The 18,531-nt window shown below is 38.9% G+C and overlaps 2 protein-coding genes across 2 annotated transcripts; one reads left to right on the top strand and one right to left on the bottom strand.

The window, feature by feature from the left end:
• Positions 1–4,580: 4,580 nt before the first annotated feature.
• Positions 4,581–6,460, top strand: alkbh7 (alkB homolog 7). The gene is made up of 4 exons (XM_012881569.3): positions 4,581–4,984; positions 5,704–5,877; positions 5,959–6,083; positions 6,214–6,460. Exons 1-4 carry the CDS (start codon positions 4,712–4,714, stop codon positions 6,332–6,334), a joined length of 693 nt encoding a protein of 230 aa, XP_012737023.2. The 5' UTR covers positions 4,581–4,711; the 3' UTR covers positions 6,335–6,460.
• A 2,141-nt stretch (positions 6,461–8,601) lies between these two features.
• On the bottom strand, positions 8,602–14,429 carry gtf2f1 (general transcription factor IIF, polypeptide 1). The gene is made up of 14 exons (XM_012881602.3): positions 14,284–14,429; positions 13,579–13,645; positions 13,338–13,384; positions 13,145–13,217; positions 12,810–13,003; positions 12,415–12,585; positions 12,081–12,286; positions 11,798–11,948; positions 10,119–10,174; positions 9,876–10,004; positions 9,709–9,779; positions 9,424–9,565; positions 9,174–9,312; positions 8,602–9,086 (listed from the first exon to the last, which is right to left on the bottom strand). The coding sequence occupies exons 2-14, from the start codon at positions 13,588–13,590 to the stop codon at positions 8,882–8,884; spliced, it is 1,596 nt and encodes a 531-aa protein (XP_012737056.2). The 5' UTR covers positions 13,591–13,645; positions 14,284–14,429; the 3' UTR covers positions 8,602–8,881.
• Between the last annotated feature and the right edge of the window lie 4,102 nt (positions 14,430–18,531).

Here is an 18,531-nt window from a genome sequence, read left to right as displayed (position 1 = left end):
GCAATCACTGGTAACGAGCTGTTTCTTAAAAGATGAGTCAAAACAAATCTATTAGGGTGCCTAGTAAAGGTCCTGCAAAGTAGAGTAAATTACATGATATTCAAAACTATTAAAATAAGGCTTTTATAAATACATATTCTGGCAAAGTCTAATAACATCGCATCAAAAATGAAAGCGTTTTCATAACTTAGTATTAGTAGTTTATGAATACATAGGTGTCGTTGTACCCACTGGGATACGCCATGTTGCGCCACCATTTCCAATTTCAATAGCAGAAAGGGGCCAAACTTGTCACCCATAAGCGTTTTCCCTATCTGTCTTCTATATGAAGATGTGCTGTTGTAGGAGGAGAGTGGTACTTATTACCAGGTACCAGGTACAAAAACTAATGTTCAGCCTGTTCAGCATGAACTACAGTCAATTTAAAAATCCACTGCCGTTACCATCACTGCACAGCATCACTTACCATCGTACCAACTCTTATTTCATCCTATGAAAGAGGTTTAGAGACACCTAAGCACACCACTGTTTAGTTAACAGCGGTGTTCTTTGAAAAAGGATGAGGCTCAGCCAAAATATGCCCGACTGACGAAGCCAATACTTTGAATGAAACTGTTACTTTGACCCTGTTTCTCATCCTCAGTCTTCATGGCATGATGGAGTACAGTAAAGAACATTTTTTCTTTTTACAGGAATAAACCACCAGCACAGCTTGGTTCAAGATGAGAAACCAGCGGAGTGAAGAAGGTACAAGGAGAAGACATATGTACAAATTCAAATGTAACATGTCCAAAATTGTTTAAATATAGGTCTCAAAGTGAAACAAAATGAACAAGACAACCGTCCAATAATACATTGTGAAACATCAAAGGTTTCAGTTTTTTTTTATTTATATTTTGAAAATTTAGAGTTGAGTTTTTTAAATTATATATTTTTACATTGTTCTCCTCATCTCTCTAGAGATGCCCCTCATTTCCTATCAGAAACAAATATTTTTGGTTTAATGACAAAGGGGTATGCAAAGTTTTAAGCATACTTATAAAAACTCCACCATGATCAAAACACAGAATGACCAAAACAGGAGCCATGTGATTGATCACCGCAACATACAAACTTTCAGAAAGTGGTTGTTTTGGGCTCCCTTGGTTTTAGTGTTTTTATTTTCTATGATAAGAAGTTGTAGGTTGTGGGCCTTTTTTAAACCATTACCAGCACTGTGGTTCAGTGCTTTTTCTGCTTTGGATAACACTGAATGTCAGCATTTAGAAAGTAAAGTTAAATACATTACAACTAATGTACTAATTAACTAAAGATGGTTGCAAACACCAAGGTTAAAAAAATAAAATAAAAATTGTGACAGCAAAGCATCAATAGCTGGAAAACAAGCCTATGAAATACAAACAGAAAAAACAGTTAGGTTAAAGTGCTATGTTTTATTTGTATTTGTCTATCAACACTGTCAATTTCTATTATTTTTACTTCTTACATGGCATCTTCAGCCATATGTGCCCACATATTGCAGATATATCTCCAATATTGTAACTTGCCGTGTATGAAACGAGCGTAACGATGTAAACATTTGATCAACAGAGTTGATTTTGACAATACAAGACACAAGTTGAGATATGAGGTTTTTACCTGTGCTTTTTCACTAAAGTGTGTGTTTACACTTCAGTGCTTGAACCTTTATTGAACAGTAGCCTCATCTAGACAGAGAATGAGACACGGCTGACAGCAAACCAGGCATGTTTTGTTCAAGGTGTTTATGAATGAGAAAAATAATGTGACATGAAGGACTGTTACTGCATTGTCAGTGAACCATTTAATTTTTAATGTAACTTTTATTTATACAGGGGGTCTCATTGAAATCTCATTTACAAGAGCGATCTGTTTCGACGTTCACCCTAATCCATCTGACTCATTCGCAAAAAACACACAAGCATTTTTATTAATACCTGGTCCATAAATAACTGCATAAAGCAAAAATGTAATGTGGATAAGATGTTTATTATCTAGGTATCCATAGCTCTTTATGGCTCTGAAATAAATGGGTTTCATTTCTCTATCCTGGAGTTCACTCCACTTTTCCTGGTAGTGCCCTCATCCCTATATAATGGCATTGTAAATTATTATATTACTACACACAGTTCTTTCAATAATTCAAATTATCTACTGATAGTGTATTTCCAAAATGATGTAGGAATAACTTGAGATGATGCTGGAATCTTAAATCTTGAAACTAAGAAGAAAGCAGACTACAAACAAAGATTAAAAAGGTAATGGTCTATTTCTCCTAAGCCTGATTTGAAATTTAATTAACCTTTAATAACTTTTTTTAAAAAAGGGAGCATAAACCTCCAACAGATTTATACGAGAACATAAAATTTGATGCCACTGAAAATTATGGTTTCAACCCATTCAGTTAATCTAGAGATTAAACATGTCTGCATAATTCTCTGCTGTCGTTTTTTTTTTTTTCTTGTCTCTGGCAGATGCTGATGTAGTCTGAAGCTGAGAGGCTGCAGCTCTGAGGCAAGGGCCTAAAAAGGAGTGGCATGACTCAATGATTCATAAGACTGAATAATTCAATGGCTGTATGCATGTAGAGCACTCCGCCCCTGCTGAACCTGCTCCTCCACAGACCCGTTACAGACTTCCAGGCAAACCTCTGCAGGCCTGGTCCACAGCACACATGGAAAAACAACAGAGGGGCAGACAATGTCATACCAAGACATGGCTCAAAAATGCTTTTCTCGACATTGCCTGCATATGAGTCTTTACATAAAGAACCTCCGCCCTATTCTGACTCAGAATATAAATTTTGAGGATATATTTACTTTACGCAACTTCCAAAATGTATTTAAAATGATCAGTTACCGGATGCTGCATACTGCATATCTGGGGTGCCCAACTCAAGTACTCGAGAGCTACTGTGCTGCACCTCTAATCTGCAACCTCTCTCCAACAGACCTGAACCAAACGACTAAATTCAATCATCAGCATCTCAATCATTTCTGCAGAGGCCTGGTCACGAGCCATTCATTTGATTCAGAAATGTTAGAGAAATTCTTGCATCTAAAAAGTTGTAGGATAGTAGCAGCAGGACTGGAATTGAGCACCCCTGCTGTAGATGATGAGATATACACACAAAATTACACTGAATACAGAATGAAAATTGGGTTCATCTGACCAAAAAACACTCATCGTGGCTGGATAAAAGTAATACATTTGACACTGAAAGGGGTTTTGAATCAGAGTTTGTTGGAGGAGAACGGTGGAGTTGTAGATGCTTACATGACCACCAGTGGGGTAATCAATGATCCTCATGAACATAATGGAGCATCTTGATATTTTAAGATCAGCTTCATGTATCAAAGAGCAAAAGACACAACAATTAACTGTATGTTATACTTTAAATTGCTGTGTGAGGTATAACAACTGCACTTCCATTAAGAAAATATTCTGCCTTTATTGGTTTCTTATAATCTTCTAGACTTCCTTTTAAATTGAAACCTTTAATAGTTATCTGTGGAATGGCTCACTACTTTTAAACCAAAAGCTGTAGCAAATAGATGCGGGTATAGGGTTCTTTCAATAATGTTAATTATACCACTACATTTTCAATATGTCTCCTTAAAACTGCCTTTCTTTTTACATTCAATGTAAGCCTGGACTCATAATTCTCCACATGGTTTTGTAAGAGCTTTGTACAATAAGGTTCCTCTGATCGTTTGCAAACTCTCTGCACACTGTTGCTATAGCCAGAGGATTCTCATTATTGAATCTCAGGAAGATTAAAGACAGGTAAACTCTCTTTCAGGTTCACCAATTCACTATAACTGACCACTGAAGTTAACTCTTGTAGACTGAATGTTGAAACGGAATCAAAGTGTGTTAATGAGTATGCACATTTATATAACTAGATTATTCAAGCATTTCTAGCCACTTACATTTCCCCCAATAGTATATTTGTTGGGTTTTGAGTTCAGTTAGGTAGGACAACACTGATTTTTGCCATGGTCCTGTTTTTAGAGGGGTGAAATTTCGAAGCCAGTTCGATATTAGAAATTGGCCAGACTTTTATGCACATTTACACAAATGCAAGTGGACGATAAAAATAAAGGAATAAACAAAACACACTTTCACTCAATAATATGCTTTTAAATAGAACACGAGTTACAGACATTGGTGTTCACTGCCCTCCAGTGTTCACAGCCAGGAACTGCAGAATCAGTGGAGGAATACGTAATAATTTTTTTTATGCTGTTGATTAAACGTATTTGGTAACATTTCTCAAAGGGTGGGACAGAGAAGAGGATGATACACAAAAGCTTGTTGTGGTTAAACCGAGCCTGCTCACCTACGATCTTTACACACGGCGATAAACTACAAAAAGCTCTCGGATTTATGGAGTGGAGCTATTTGTCGGCTAAAAAGATACACTGGTATCCATAGATGCTTTCTTTTTAACTTTAAAGACAACATGCATGTGGAAAATGGAAAAGGGAAATTAATAAAGGCCCAGGAGGAGCGCTAAACCGCTTTTGTAGTTTTTCTTCCTGCTGAAAAACCACCCTCCCCACAATGCATTGCCGTTTCAACATGGCGCTTCACACAGCCGCCTGACACCTACCGAGAAACACCGCGCGACTGGAATAAACAGTTGGGTCGCTGTTCCTCGAGGTTAACTCATGGTAGCTCGTGCGGGAGGATGAAATTGTTGCTGACGGCACTGAAACACACTAGAAAACCGACTGTTTACATCGGTCGGCGGTGCTGTTCGAGCCCCAGCAGCAGCAGCAGAGGCCTGCCATCTCTGCAAGATGAGGTGATCGTGGGGTCAAGCCTAGAGCTGGTGCAGACGCTGGGCTCTCAGGTGCAGGTGAGGCCGGGCTTCATCTCAGAAGAGGAGGAGGCTGCTCTGCTGCAAGAGCTGGAGCCGGGTCTGAGGAAGAAACGCTACGAGTTCGACCACTGGGACGATGTAAGACGAGCTCTGAGGGATTGTAGAGACATCTCAAACCACGAAACACACATTTAGATAGTTCACATAGTCATGATTAAGACTGTCTTCTCACGTAACAGTTGTTCAGCAGGCAGTCAGCTACACCCTACACGATGAGGGTCAGTCATAAAAGCTTGTTGCTAAAAAAAAAAAAAAAAACAAAAAAAAAAAACGGATGTCCAGAGAGTGATGTTTCCAAGCATATCAATGGAAAGTTGAGTGGAAGGAAAAAGTGTTAAAAAATGGTGCACAAGTGACAGAGATAACCGCAGTCTCGAGACGATTGTGGATTGTGAAGAAAAAACCTATTGCCACCACTTTAAGACAATTTCACATACATTTTTTATTCATGAGTTTAGTGTGCCACTCCATCTGGTGACTTGTTCTGGCAGGTACTCCCAGTCATAGTGTGGGACGCACATAAATTAGTCTGTATTTGTTCACTCTAGTTTCAGACCTGATAGTTGATAGCCGTTAGATATTTCAAATGCTCCTGGCCAGACTTTTGTTTTTTTTATTTTTATGAAAGATCATTTAATTAAGATAAAATCTGACCTCTCAAAAAAAAAAAAAAACTGCATCCATGCACACATGTCTTTGGTGAAATTGCTCAAGGTATCTGATCAGAATTCCTAAGTATGTTCACTCTTTCTTAGCATGTTTTTTTTTTTTTTTTCCCCGTGCTCTTGCACACTCAGGCAATTCATGGCTACCGAGAGACAGAGCGTCTGAGGTGGGGTCCGGTGTGTGAGGAGATCCTGAACCGCGTGCGTTCTGTAGCGTTCCCTCAAGGCGGTCCTCTTCTGGGCCCCGTGCACGTCCTGGATTTGGACAAAGCCGGCTACATCAAGCCCCACGTCGACAGCGTCAAGGTGTCGCTCTCTAGCCACATCACTTTTCTTTTGTTTGTTTTTTTCTGTTCTCTTACCTTTTATTTCTCCTCCTGCTTTCAGTTTTGTGGCAGCACCATTGCTGGTTTGAGTCTTTTGTCCGACAGCATCATGCGTTTAGTAAAGGATGATGCGCCGAACGAATGGCTGGATCTGCTGCTGACTCGCCGCTCCCTCTACATACTGAGGTCTGCTACGCTTATCTGTTATACTAGAAATTACCTGGAGATCACATTCTTTTAAATTTGATTATCTCAACAATACCCAAAGTTTAAACTGCAGTTATTCCTTTTAATTATTTATTTTCTGTTTGCACAGGGACCAAGCCAGATACAACTTCTCCCATGAGATCCTAAAGGACGAAGAGTCGGTGTTCAACGGACAAAGAGTGCCTCGTCAGCGGCGGATCTCCGTTATCTGTCGTAACCTTCCAGGCTAGCACCTTCCCAAGCTCAGTTTAACTAAAGAGCATCACATAGACTGGCTACAGAAGATTGTGTTACCAGTATATATTGAACTATCAACCCCCCCCAAATAAAAAAGGAGAGGTTTTATTTATCTAATACCATCGTTTTGGTGTGTTTTTCTCCTTGTGTATGATACAGACACTTTTTGGAAGCACTGAAACAGCACTATTCCTGATGCTGATCGAAGGAAAGCTTCATAACCTAGAAGCATCGATTGCTTGAGTATTGTCTACTGAAACCTGATTATTCTTAAAGAATTATTAATAAATGTTTAAACACCTCAGTCCCGCTGTATTCTCATCCGTTGAGATCGAGATTGGGGGGGGGGGGGGGGGGATTTCTGTGAAAAGGTAACCAAGTTTTAATGGTAACAATTGCTCCTCTTCATAGCTAGGTACCAAAAGCTCAGAACTGAACAATGTTCCGCATAATAGAAATTTGAATAATTAAATTTATAACTTTTTTTTATTGTTTTAACTGAGTTGGATATAGTAATAAAGTTGATTTCATTTAAAATCAAAGCACATCACAACAGTGTGACTTTTGAGTGAAATGATTTACAAGCACGAAGCCCCCGTTTTGCTCAAATAATTGTCAGATGAAGCTAAAAAACACGTAAGATTATTGATTTATCTAAAGGCAGAGAAGACCATTACCCTTCTATATGTAGTTGAAATAAAAATGTTTTGCCGCTCTTATAATTTTCCCAGAATCCTGTATCTTTCATTGCAAGTTAGTATTTTTTTTTGTTCTACAATATGTGGTGTTTAATAAGTGAAACAAAACTGGTGTGAGAAATTTGTCATTCCCTTTTACAGATCGTACTGTGTGCAGAGAGGTGGACTCCAGATTAGTTTTATCTCCAGGACTATGTTGTCATTATTGCTTTAAATCGTGTGCAAAGGTTCCTTTTTTTTAGGCAAATGACATCTATTTTCGTAAAGTAATTGTTTACGTGAAAGAGCAGCTTGTAAGTTAACTTTATAAAGAAACGCTTCTGTATTCAACCGGCCTATATTATTTTATTGTGTATTCAGACTAGCCTTAAATATGCAGCGTTAGCCAAATGATTCATAGACTGTCATAATGTCGGAATATTTCTCCTAAAAGTGAAAAAAAAAAAAAAATGCAGCTGTTTTTGTAGAAAATTTGAACGACATGATGCAAACTGGGTCAAAAGAGTTCCATTCCCTCTAATGGTGCAGATTAAAAAAAGAAAAAAAAAAACCTGATTTATCAGAAGCTGGTCCCTGACTAAATGCCTACAAACGAGTACTTTAGTGGGAGCTAGAACATTTTCCTATAGAAGCAGATTGCAATATAAACTGCAGTCTTTGCAATATCCCAAATAGTAAAATACTCTGGATGAACATTTGGTTAGAACAAGAGCTTTAAATTCTGTATAATACACGGACCAAAAAAAGGAACACTTTGGAAACAACAAACCAGTTCTGAATTGGGCAGAAAAAACCCCCCAAAAAAATCAGGCTGGATATCCATCCTAATCATGCGTAATGTGTTAAGAACATTAAGATGCAAGATCATTTGATGAAAATGAAAAGAATCAAGCCACATCACTGAGCTCCTGGACAGTCTGTGGTATTGGACTGCCGATGTAGAAAATGTTTTGAGTCTTCCACCTACAAAACCATTCCTGATATTCTTGATATGGGGGTCTCCTCATTGTTACTCCTTCCGTTGTTAAAGTCATGAACACTAAAAGCAGCTGACACTGATGAACAACCCCTTCTACTGCTGAACTGACTCTGAATTCCAGGAGTTGAAATGGCTCGATATATCAGGTGTTTCTTTCATATTTTTGTGCAGCCAATATTTGGCGAGCTGGATGGACTCACAGCTGGTGTATATTTTTGCCCATCCTCGCAAAGTGTTGTGGGTACTTTGTAATAATACATTAAAAAAAGAAAAAGCGTCACCAAAATGGGGGTTAATTATAATAGATATCCTCATAATCAGTTTTTCAGCATTTTTATTAACATACTTTCCTGAAATTTAGCTTATTGGTTTAATACTAGTTTTAGGTTATCACACACGGTGGTTTTTATTTGTAAAGTCAATTTATTTCTAATTCATATTTAATCTTTTATAACTTCCTGTAAAAAAGAAAAAAAAAAAGGTTAAAGGACTTTTTACTGGATTGTAGTAAGGACACTCCTCCTCCTCCTGTCCACATAAAATGAAAGTGTATGTATAGACAAGCCAGTGAGACAAAAACCAGTCAGTTTCAAATTTTATTATAAAAGTTTTGAAGAAGCTAAAGACTAAGCTCCAAGTCCACACTTGCAGTTGAAAACATTGTTTTTCCTAAAACATTACCAACGGCTCCAACTTACGAGTTCAGGCTCAACCAAATGAAGAAAAGTTCAACGAAACTACTTCAATAAATGTATTCTTTGAACAGCCGTGACACGAGAGCACAACCTTTGTTACGCCTCCTCTCCAAGCACCAGGACCAAACACCTGGTCACGTCGGTTTCATCATTACCCCCACCGCCTGCTCACTCCGTGAGGTAGAAGTGCATTTTGTCGTTGACCATCTTGCGCTCCGGATTGAGCCGCTTCAGGATCTGGGCCAGCACGTTGACCGTCTGCTCGCTGCTCAGACCCGTGCGCTTTGTCTGGAACTTCTTCAGCAAGTCCTTGGTGGTCATCGGCTTACGGATCAGGTAGCGACGGACAGCGTCCTCCGTCAGCTGCACGTCACTGTGGGGAGGGAATTCAAACATAGGCATCTCATTTGTCCCAGAAACTTAGCTCCAGTCCCAAAATAAATGTGTATGTAGATTGTACCTTGAGCTCGGAGTGGATTTGCCTGACGGGGGTTGGGGTGTGCTCTTCCCTGAGGGGACGGGGCTCTGACTGCTGGGCTCCATCTTCAGCCTTTTGGCAGCTGGCGAGTCGGTACCCGCAGCCTGAATTTGCCTCTTCCCTGATGAAAAAATTAACCAGTCTTCATCATAGGCAGACTCACACTGGTTTCTGCTTTAAATCCAGGTTTTGTATCGGTTTAGACATTTTTTGCCGCTTTACAAGTGCATACCTTGCTCCAGCTTGCTGGCAGCAGCTCGCAGTGTGCTGGAGGTGGAGGCAGAGTCTATGGAGGGCGTCCCCGGGCGACTGCCCGTCCTGGAGCTGCCCGCGGAGCCGCGTCCACCCGGCCGTTTAGGAGGTGTGCGCTTCTTCTGCGAGGTGTAAGAAAAAGAGACGTTTCATAGGAATAAAAGCAAACACGCGACAGCTAAACATGAAACCATTCACACACTCATGTCCGCAAATCTAAGTAGATCACGATGTATAAACCATTTGTTCAGCACACTTTAACCACCATGAACAAAGCAGAAGCAGTCTCCCCCTCGATGTCGCTGTCATCGGAGCTGTCCGATTCGCCGCTGCTGTCTAATACACAAACACGACAATAAAATCCAACTTAATATTTGGCAATATTAATGTCCTTCATAAAAAAAACAAGCAAAAAACCTCATCAGTTTTCACCTTTTTTCTTCTTGTTTTCCACCTGAACCGGGGTTTTCTTCCCTTCCTCCTCTTCTTCCTCTTTTGCTTCCTCTTCATTCTGTTTCTCCTCCTCACTCTCTTCCTCGCTCTCTGACATCTCATCAATACCTATACATTTATTTATTTTGACACAGAAACGTTAAGGCCTTTAGGGCGACACTGACACGGCCCTGGCAGTTATCCCGCAGTGTTAAGCAACCTTTAGCAACCTTTAATAGTTACCTTTAGGGTGCTCCTCTGCTTTGCTGGGCTTCTCGTTTGCGGGCTCTTCGTCCGAGCTGATGGGGGGAAACACAGAATAACATAATTAATATGGTTTATACTACCGCATTTTCACCAGGGAATATTTATTGCTGTGGGACAGATTTCTCTTAGCGTAGTTCAGTAAAATTTGCAGACAGCAAAGAGCAATCACAAGAAGAAAAGTGCAACCGTTGCAGTTAGAAAGGAACATAGACATCAAACAGCAGTGCATTGTGGGTACTTGCAGCAACCGGGCAGGTACACGAATAGGCTGTGTATGGACCACGGTTGGAGAAGGAAATAGAGAAACGAAAGTTAAAGAGACAGAAAAGGAGAAAATAATGGGTGTACATGTAAAACTGCTAGTTGAATCTGTTGTGAAAGGTAGAGGACAGGCTAGTACCAATTCTCTGGGCAAAATGTTAATGCAGGATCTGTATAAGTATCCAGACAATTTTATCCCCTTGCATTTTACTTTCTTGTTGCACACTGCGATTTGGAAAGGTTGACAGTTTTCCTTAATTTTGATTTGCGAGAGTCTCCCTGATGGCATATATTGTGCTGATCTATCCTAGTTTTCCCCACAAATCGCTAGTAGCGATTGAAAGTTTACTTTCAAAGGAAAGACCACTTAAATTTGTACAATTTAAAGCAGAGTTATGTTTATATCTTAATAAAACCCCATCGCACTGAGCGCCACAACTAATCGCTGCAATGCCACCTAGAACATGTACCACAGTACTCTGCAGTGTTATGCCACTGGGGCACTTATGGTAAAATTTTTTTTTTAGATCCTTTGGATCTAATCTAAACACTGACCACTGAAAATACAAAGTTGACAGTATTTTTGAAATGCAACTCATGGGGATTGTGAAATGAATAAAGACATAAAAATGAAAAAAATATCCATGCTCCCATTAACAGTGCAGCGGATATATGTCGGACCTAACCAAGCAACAAATCCTTTATTACAGAACTGGGCAGTAGACACCCACTGGCTGCACGGTATCAGGAAAACAAGCAATATGCAATAATATTGGACAGTGCCATCTCAGATCTGCTTTGTGATGAATAGATAAATAAAAACTGTTAACGCCTTTCCGCTTTGGATTTATTTCAAATGTAGACTACAGATAATGTAGTATATCTGCCTACTTGCCAAAAAAACATTCACACACTCCATTTCAACTACAACATTTTACTGAAATAGTTTCATCTGGTCGCCATCTGCTGTCTTGCCAAAAAAACAACTTAACTTTACCACATGACCTTCTAAATTATTCCATCCTACATTAAGCAAAGGTCACCAAACAGATTACAGGTATAGATAGTCTGACTGCATGGTACTTAAATCATCAGCAAACAGTTATCACAGTCCAGGCAGGTCCTTTGTGATATGCAAATTACACTCAATGATATTGCAATAAGGTAAGATTTGTTATACTACAAACATAACTTAATTACATTATTATTATTATTATTATCATCAAGTCTTAAATGGGAGTTTCTTCTCTGTTCTGGACAACAGTTTTCTACAGAAACATTTAAATGGTGTATTTTTATGCCACCTGGGACTATCTGAAAAATCAGACGTGAGAAATTCTGGATTGTGTATAGTGTTGCTGGGATCGTAAAAAAAAAGGTTTTGGTGATCTGACCTGCTTTCCTCTGACATATAATCCACTTCTAGACCCTCATAATCTCCATCGTCACTCTCTTCAATGGCCTCCTTATCATGGCTCTTTTGCTTCTTCTTCTTCGCTTTCCCTTTTCCCAAGTCCTTTTTTGCCTTTGCCTTGCTTTCTCCATCTGTTACATAAAACGAGAGGACCCAAGTAGCAAAGAAGATTGTCAATATTGGTTAAATGGACACAATTTTGACCAATATGAAAATTCATAATGTGTTGAGTCAAGGCAGCGACTTCTTTTGATTTTCCTTACCTTCTCCCATGCTGCTGTCACTGTCGTCACTGCTCATCTCCAGGTCATCATCGAGGTCGTGTAGGCGCAGGTCGCCACCTTTCTGCCCCCCCTTCTTTTTCTTCTTCCCACCCTTTTCTGTCTCGTCTTCATCGTCCTCGCAACCCCCCTGCTCCCGAAGGCGTCTCTGAAGCATGATGCTGAAGTGGTTAACAACCTTGTTCCGTCTGTGAAAGGAGAGGAGCAAGTGACTTAAATTGTTTTTCATGCAAGTGATTTATATTTTTTCATGGCCCAATTTTTCAAATTAGCTTCTAACTCTCAATTAGTTTATTCAACCCCACACACCCCTCACCTTCCCCACTCTTCTTCGGCTTCTTCAGCGGTCAACGTTCGATGTTTCGCCTGCTGTGTAAAGTTGTACCACCCGTGAACTGGAAAGGCTTCAAAAGCTCCATCTGGGCACTGGGTGAAAATGTAGTAGGACGCATTTTCTGTAACTCCGCCCTTCTTTATACCTTTAAACCTGAGAAAAACACAAGCAGAGGAAAGTAGAAAACACCAGTTGAAATAAGTAAATAAATGCGAACATTATAAATAAGAGTAATGCAAAAATGTATTTTACAAATTCCTGCAAACACACAATTTTGATACAATTAAGCAAAAAAGTATATATATTGCTTTCAAAACCTGTGAAGCTTTTTAACTTCTTAAGTCTTAAAGAAAGTAACAAAGAGCTTATTTTCTAACCTCTTGCCAGCTTTGCCATTGACCTTTAGGATCCAAGGCTGGTCCTCCACTTTGAACTCTCGGGTCACGATTCCAAACTTTTTTCGCCGAGCCTCCTCGCGCTGCTTTTTGCCGAACTCGCTGCCCGCCCCGCTCTCCGGTGTCTCCTCTTCCCCGTATATTCGCCGAGCGCTCATGTCTCTTTCCATTCGGGCCTGGGAGGCAAAAAGAAAAGGAGAACATTTACAAACCAACACTGAGGTATATTGCAGTTTTTTTTATCTTTGTAATATTTGGGCACCTCTCGAAATTCTTTTAAAATGATTCAGTTCTCATACGGGGATATAAAGGCCCACCTGTGTCCAGCTTGAGCAGTTGACCCTGTCCCCTGCGTTGAAAGCCATGATGTTGTACTTTTTGCTGGTGTTTCTATAGCAAAGACACAGAGATGAACCCTTAATGCAGCTTAAATTTCAAATTCATGCCTATACTCAGTGTAAAACCTTAACTTCACAAGTTGCAATAAACATATTGGCCTGCGTTACTCACTTGGGGACTCGCACAGTGTACTCTGTGGTTGAGGGACCGCTACCACTCTGAAGGATAAAACAGAAAATGTCTAAAAACATTTCGTTGGCCTTTCTGTGACTCAGGAGTTGCAGCACAAGCCGTATTTGATTCAGACTTTAAGTGTAAGTTCAAACAATGGACTGGATGTATTAAAGTGGCTGGAAAGGACAAGAAAGGTACATTTTTATTGATTTTTTTAAGGGTAAAAGTCACTACTTACCAGAGACGTCATGGTCAGTAATCCACCGTTGTATTTATCAAGAGGTGCTTCAGTCTAGTATAGTACACTAAACCACACACAGAAAAATGGATTTGATGAGCATGTAATAGTTAGTACTGGGTGAAATTAAGACAATAGCCTCAATACCGCTAGAACTTCTTCTTAAACCAAATGTTTTGGCATAAAACCACAAATTGAAGCTAAATGTCGCTACAGCTGTGAACGAACTTAGACAACTTTATTTGTCATTTTGTATGGACAAAGTGAGAACAGAACGAAATTTCGTTTGCATACAGCTTGAAAAAAATCACAGTAAATTGCACTAAATTTCAGGATAAAGATGCAGCAGCGATTTATGCAAACAGTTGAAACGTAAACAATGTAAAACAATGTATACAATGCAAGGGAAATAGACAGTGTGCTATTCACGGTGTCCAGGAGAGTATTATTAAAACCAAAGACTTTGCGAATTTACGTTTAATGCAAGTGAATGCTACAACAATGCTAGCAAAAATATAATTATTTGCACAGGCAAATAATAAAAATAATAACGATAAAAAATTAAATTATCTAAAGGCTTTACCGTTAGCAACCGATGCTACAATGGTTAGCGCCTGCCGATTGAATAAAACTGTGGGGGAATTTGCTGCCGACTGTCCTTAACTTCACTCTAACTGGTTTAATCTGGTTATCAAACCCACTCACCTCTGTGTGAAACAAAGACAGCTCAATTTAAACACGGCTTTAGGACTTGGAACTGAGCATGTTAGTAAGTAACACACCACTGTCAACTATGTGCTGTGCGTTCCTTTCACAAGGCCGGCCTGAAACAAGCAGTAACAAACAGTTCCGCTGCAAACCGGCGGCGCCTCTTCTTCTTTGGCTCAACGGCAGCTCGCAAACAAATTGAAAAGGTGCAAGCCGCCCTCTTCTGTACGTGTAATAACATCGTAGCCTTAACCCACTAAGATCTGTGGTTTAGATTTTTATTGTGTAAAAATAAAAACAATGCTTTATGTATGATTCTGATTACCTCATTTCCCTCCTTCTTGTCTCAATACTCCCTTTAGACTCCGTTCTCTCTCACTGCTTCTCTTACTTTTTTCCTCATCCTCTCCCCATTAACTGCATCAACACGTCATCGAAACATGATCCACACTTTCTTTTTCTCCTTATGATTACTTTTTCTGATTATAAATAGAAAATAATTTGTAGGTATGACCATACTCTCATCTTCAACATTATTCCACCTTCTCTTCTAGTAATCTCTCCATAATACTTTGACATTATAGATTTTTACTTAGAAACAACTTATTTCCAAAAGCTGTAAGGGTTATCACCCCCTGATGAGATTACTGAGTCTATACATGTTACAATATCGCTACTGTGAATGAATATCTTTTGCACAATCTTAACCATCAGGAAGGTTTCATTGCACAGTTTCATGTACAGTTCTGTATATTAAGAATATCCCTCACCATAATTATTCCGATGTTTATTTGGGTTATATTTAATGGAACAATTTTAGTGATTTGCTTTATTTTTAGCCAGTCCAAATTACTAAATTGTTTTGGAGAAAAAACAGACTCATAATTTTACATGTCCTCAATATGCTCAACTACAAAATTACAAAACTGTTTATGTTTCTGTCTAATATGTCTTGATATGGATATGCCAGGAACATTTTGTTCACTCATTCTGCAGTCCCTGCTTTCATATAAAACAAAATATATTCAGTACAAACACAACCAGGCCTCTGTTGTTTCCTACTTCTTTCATTCACATCATATTTACAACAGAGCTGGGATATGTCGACATGTGATTATCTTGAGAACATTAAAAGTCAAACATTTTATAAAGGCATTTACCTTTTTAAAAAATCTGTGAGGCACACAGGGAGCCAAAAAAAGAAGGAAAAAAAAACCCTCCAAGACATGCATGGGTCAGAACCTATTTTTTTAACCTAATCATTTGGCTCACTAAATTCTTTTATATTCGTGGGTTTTTTTCTGAGTCATACTTTCCACTTTGTAAGGGAATAAAACACATCTTTCAGACACAGTTCACATTAGTTCATATTATCAGTGTACTAAAATAAAAAAAGTGGTCTCTAGAACGTCCTTTTACAGTCTGCCTGCTGTTCTATGCAGGTTCAGTGGACACCGGCATCTACTCAGCAGACCCTGGACAGGTTGCTGGTTCATTGCAGGGAAACAGTCAATTCAATTCAATTTTATTTCTATAGCGCCAATTCACAATACATGTAATCTCAAGGCACTTTTCAAATTCAATCAAATCATACAGACATATTGATCAAAAAGTTTCCTATATAAGGAAACCCAGCAGATTGCATCAAAAAGCAGCAGATTAACTCCTCCCCTGGAGGGTGTCACAACAAAACAGAATGCCAGGCCAGATGTACCAAACATGAAAAGTAAAAAGACCCCAGAGAATATAAAGTTGAAATAACAACAAATAATGCAAAATTGGAGAACAGTAGGAGAACTCAGCAGAGTGAGAGAAATAAATCTTGATGTTCTCCAGCAGTCCAATCCATCACAGCATAACTCCAGAAATAGCTCAGGATAACCCAAGCCAGTCTAACTACAAGTTTTATCATAAAGAAAAGTTTTAAGACTGGTCTTAAAAGTCTACTCAAAGTCCATCAGAACATGTAAAAAGCAAGAAAGACCTCCAGCTGGGATTATAGCCCAAGATAGCTAACACGGTACAAAAAAATTCTTTACCGTCTGGCAGTGTAGTACTGCCAAAGAGAGCCCAACAGATTTACTTTCACAAGTGGAGCATTATTGCATTCACTATAGTGCTCTGCTTGATATGTATACAACAAACTTTATTGGATATTATTTTGGGATTGTTTCAAATTCAATGGTCACTGAAATGGAAAGCTAAAATGGAAAGACAGGAAAAGAGAAAGTTGAAGCGAAACATTTAAAGGGAAAGAAGGTGAAAAGAGAGCCCAAGATAACATCATTGGAGTCTGTTTCTATGCCTACAGAAAAAGAGACAGAACAGCAAAACAAACAGAAAACGCCTATGATATGATCTCTGAAAAATATGCAGTGTTATTTAATAAAATATGTATTTAGTTGCTGCCAAAGCTAACTACTACAGAGCATTTGTAAAGTCAATTTCTGTTTCCCTGTGCATGTGACTGCATAACACTGTTTTCATGTTTCAGAAATAGGAACATTTTTAGTTACATCATCACCAGTGATTTGTCTTCCATCCATTCATCCAATGGCTAAACCCGCTTGTCTTTGCAGGATCGCCAGGGGCTCTGCACATACACATTTAGTAGCCAATGACCAAAAATATATATTTTTTGGACTTTTATATTAAGCTGGCGTAACCCCACATACAAACAGAGAGATCATGCAAACTCCAAGCAGAACAAGCCTATGCTTGTTGCAAGACAACAGCGCTAACTGCTGCACCACAGTGTAGCCCTACCATATAGTACATTAAAATTCCATATTAAAATATTTGCGTTGATAGAGTTTGCAGCAAGTTCAGTATTAATGACACACAATTGACATCTAGCATGAATGATTTCCTTACATTTCTCACTAATCGCTGTACTTTAAAGCCTTGGTCAACTGGCCATCATTTATAAACCATAAACTCATTCTTTGATAAATTTTAATCTAAAGATATCCTTGAACTGTTCCTCCCTTTTGTGTTCTCCTACATGTCACTTAGACACTCCAGCCACAAACCTCACTCTCAAAACTTTATCTCATTCAGTGCAACGGGTATTTTGGCCAACTCTTCATTTCAGCTCTGTCTATAGATGTTCAATAAGATTTAGACCAGAGCTCAAAGGAGGCCACTTCAGAATAGTTGTATAGCCATTCTTCTGTGGTTTTAACTGTGTTTTTGGTCATTATGCTGTTAAGACTCATTACCTACAACTGAGATCAAGCGTTCTGACAGTAGGCAACACATTTCTCTCCAGAATGCCTTGATAGTCTTGCAATTTCATTGAACTCTGCACAGATTTCAGACACCCAGTGCCAGATACAGCAAGGTGGTTCCAAAACATAACGAAGCCTCCTCCATGTTTCGCAGTAGGGACAGTGTTCTTTCCTAGGTGAACTTTATGTTTTTGTGTCTGAACAACTAGTGTGCCTTGCCAAAAAGCTCCAGTTTTGTCTCATTTGTCAAAAGGAAATTCTCTCAGAAGCTTTGTGGCTTTAAAATATGCATTGTGACCAATTTTAGTCTTGCTTTTGATTATTTGCTTTCAACATTGGTGTCTCTCATGAAGTTCACTTTGGCTCAAAGAGTGACAGATGGTGCAATCTGACACTGATGTACCTCGACCTTGGAGTTCACCTTTATTTGGAGTTTGTTCCGGGCCCATTGGTTTCTATTCGTATGATCTTTCTCTTCAACTTGTCATATATTTTCCTTCTGTGGAACAAATTTTAAGTTTCTAGAAGTGCAAATGATGTCTAGACAATCCCCAAGCGAATTGCAGCTGTAGTTGCAGTGCAGGGCTGAGTACTGATGCACAAACAGTCCAAAAGTATTTGTTTTAGTTTTTAAACCCATGAAAAAAAATGCTTCCACATCACAATGATGAAATACTTAGTGTTGGTGTATCAAAGAGATAACCAATTAAATGCATTGCGTTTGACTTTATAGTGACAAAATGTGAAAAGGTTAAAGGTGTATGAATACGTTTGAAATTCAAATGGTTTTAGTTGCACTTTAAGTTAACTGGACTTTAAACATCTACACAAAACATTAATAAAAGTATTATTTGTCACACAGATGACTGATGTCATAAGAAGGCTTTGAGGCATCTGAGTTGCCATCCAATAAGACAAAATAATTTAGAGTTGGGCACCTTTAGAAATCACTATAAGATAAAAATTATTGCACACTTTTTTTTGTATCCCTCAAGAACAGCAATATTTGGAATAA

This window comes from Fundulus heteroclitus, chromosome 16 (genome assembly GCF_011125445.2).
Source record: "Fundulus heteroclitus isolate FHET01 chromosome 16, MU-UCD_Fhet_4.1, whole genome shotgun sequence".
NCBI classification, from domain to species: Eukaryota; Metazoa; Chordata; class Actinopteri; order Cyprinodontiformes; family Fundulidae; genus Fundulus; species Fundulus heteroclitus.
The sequence above is the reverse complement of the archived record's forward strand: the minus strand, read 5'-3'. Positions and strand labels throughout refer to the sequence as shown.